Source organism: Triticum aestivum, chromosome 4D (assembly GCF_018294505.1).
Source record: "Triticum aestivum cultivar Chinese Spring chromosome 4D, IWGSC CS RefSeq v2.1, whole genome shotgun sequence".
Taxonomy (NCBI): domain Eukaryota; kingdom Viridiplantae; phylum Streptophyta; class Magnoliopsida; order Poales; family Poaceae; genus Triticum; species Triticum aestivum.
Window position 1 is genome coordinate 507584584 of NC_057805.1, and position 2484 is coordinate 507587067.

At 49.4% G+C, this 2484-nt stretch overlaps 1 protein-coding gene across 1 annotated transcript; it reads left to right on the forward strand.

Moving 5' to 3' along the window:
• Nucleotides 1–333: 333 nt before the first annotated feature.
• Nucleotides 334–1738, forward strand: LOC123100678 (transcription factor RAX2-like). The gene is made up of 3 exons (XM_044522566.1): nucleotides 334–469; nucleotides 993–1122; nucleotides 1201–1738. The coding sequence occupies exons 1-3, from the start codon at nucleotides 334–336 to the stop codon at nucleotides 1736–1738; spliced, it is 804 nt and encodes a 267-aa protein (XP_044378501.1).
• The last annotated feature ends 746 nt before the right edge of the window (nucleotides 1739–2484 follow it).

Sequence of the window (2484 nt, forward strand, 5' to 3'; positions counted from 1 at the left end):
CCTCCCGCGCATCGGCAAGAAGTGTCGCTTCCTGGACTTTTTTAGTATAAACATGATTAATCGATGGATGTGAATGAAAGCCTAGTTTGCGACAATTCTTAATAATTAGGTCTGGTGCATTCCAGGGTCATATATATACTTATACAAAATATGCCTGGTCAACTTGCTCGGTGCAGCATGGCCGTTGGTTCTCAATCGATCGATGCATGTCTATATATATAACCCGTTGCCGTTCATTTCCCTGCCGGCCGTGAGAAGACACACCGAGACGACCTGAAACTCTCACCTCAGCCGGCCTGTGCATTGTGCCGGTGTGCCTCCTCCGGGGAGGGGATGGGGAGGTCGCCGTGCTGCGACAGGCGGACCGTGAAGCGGGGGGCGTGGTCGCGGGAGGAGGACGCCATCCTCACCGTCTTCGTCCAGAGGTTCGCCAATGCCGGCAATTGGATGACGCTGCCTCACAAAGCAGGTGGTTAATTTGCTCTCGCCTAGTATTCATACTACTAATTTGTGCGCGCGTTTGTGGACGGTTTTGAATTACTCAATCTGTCATTACCGAAATCACTGAAATTCAATTATTTTGGTTTTCATTTCAGCCCAAGGACAATAATTTCCACTTGAATTTGATTAAGTATGTCCCGGCGTCGTTGGAATGTTTGCTCACTGGCTAGATTTGCATGCGTGTTTTTTTAGCGGGATTGTTAAATCCCAGTCGATTAAGATTTAACCAAGTCTCAGTCGATGTTGTATTTGTAAGATCCAATGTGGAGATCCGTGCAATTTTTTTCTTTCTTTCTTTCTTTTATATGTTGTCACTTGACTGAAACTCAGTCAACTAAGATCTAGCTGACTAACATAGGACTCAGACCTATGCTATAAAAGTTCACAGAAGTACAAAACACCTCAAACACAGTAAAAATTACATCGGAATGTTCTTCTTTCCCTTTCTAAGTAATAATCAAATTGTATGTGTATGCCTGCATGAATATCAGGGCTTAACCGCTGCGGCAAGAGCTGCCGCCTACGGTGGCTCAACTACCTCCGCCCGGCGCTCCGGCACGGCCGCTTCACCGACGAGGAGGACAGCCTCATATTGTCCCTCTACGCCGACATCGGAAGCAAGTATATATAGCTAGCCAGCTGCATGAACCTCTTTGTTTCTCGAAACATTAGTCTGGCAGCTAAAACTTATGTCACCAGGTGGTCCGTGATCGCCGCCAAGCTCCCCGGCCGAACGGACAACGACGTCAAGAACCACTGGAACACCAAGCTCAAGAAGAGGCACCTTCTGGCCATGGCGCCGTCACCAACTCCTCCTACCGCGGCCACCGACAGCCCTTCCGCCTCCGACTCCGATGAATCCTCCCTCCCCCCTCCACCTCTCGACGAAGCCGCCGTCGCCACGGTGGACCACGGCGGAGAGCTCACGCACAGATCGGAGGAGCTGTACGCCGAGCTCATGGGGCTCATCCAACAGCAGCCCACCAACGGGGACGTGAGGTCGTCATCGTCGTCGTCGTTGCCATCGACACCGACGGCTGGTGCAAGTTCTGCCGGCGTCACCAGCGCTGGGTGGCCCGTAGACGACAAAGAGTTCTTGCCGGAGTCCAGCGGGAGCAGCATGGTCGTTGACCTTGACGATCCTTGCGCTGCTCACGCATTCGGTGCGACGACTTTCCAAGACTTGGCCTCGTCTTATGACGAGATCATAGGGACGGAAGGGTTACTCTACTACTAGGAACGAATTGGGGTTCTAAGTTCTGAAGTAGCTTGTGATAAAACCGTTGTACATAAATATATGGATGTGGCTTGGTCTCAGTCAAGTGATATTATAATACAATATATAAAAAAGAAAAAAACTGAAGTATGAATCTCCCTGCAATATCTAAGGGATATACTCTCTCTGTCTCAAAATAAGTGACTCAACTTTGTACGAAGGGTGTTGGGGATATAGTTATTGAGTTAACCCGCCCAAGAAGGACCGGGTTATATTCATGGCGACTTATAAAGACAAAGCCCAAGAAGGAATTGAAGATGGCGGTTCAAGAGGATAACTTATGAAAGGCCCAAGGCCCAAAGACGGCTTAAGGCCCGTCGGTGTAAACCGTCATATGTATATAACTTGTATGATAAGGCAATTGTAGTTAAATCACCAGGTCGGACACGTTTATGAGCCGGCCGGGACTCTGTAAGCCACTGGGCGTCAACCTGAGTATATAAAGGGACGACCCGGCAGCGAGTTAAGGGCAAGAAACAACAGATCGAGAGCCATGTTAAGCGTATTCGCTCCCTGGTCATCGAAACCCTAGTAATACCACCTCAAATTGGATTAGGCCTTTACCTTCACCGCAAGGGGCCGAACCAGTATAAACTCCCTGTGTCCTTTGTCCCGTTTAACCCCTTTAGCTAATCTCATTCCGATGGCTCCACGACTAAGTCCTCACACTAGGACATCTGCCGTGACAAACTCACGATAGTTGGCGC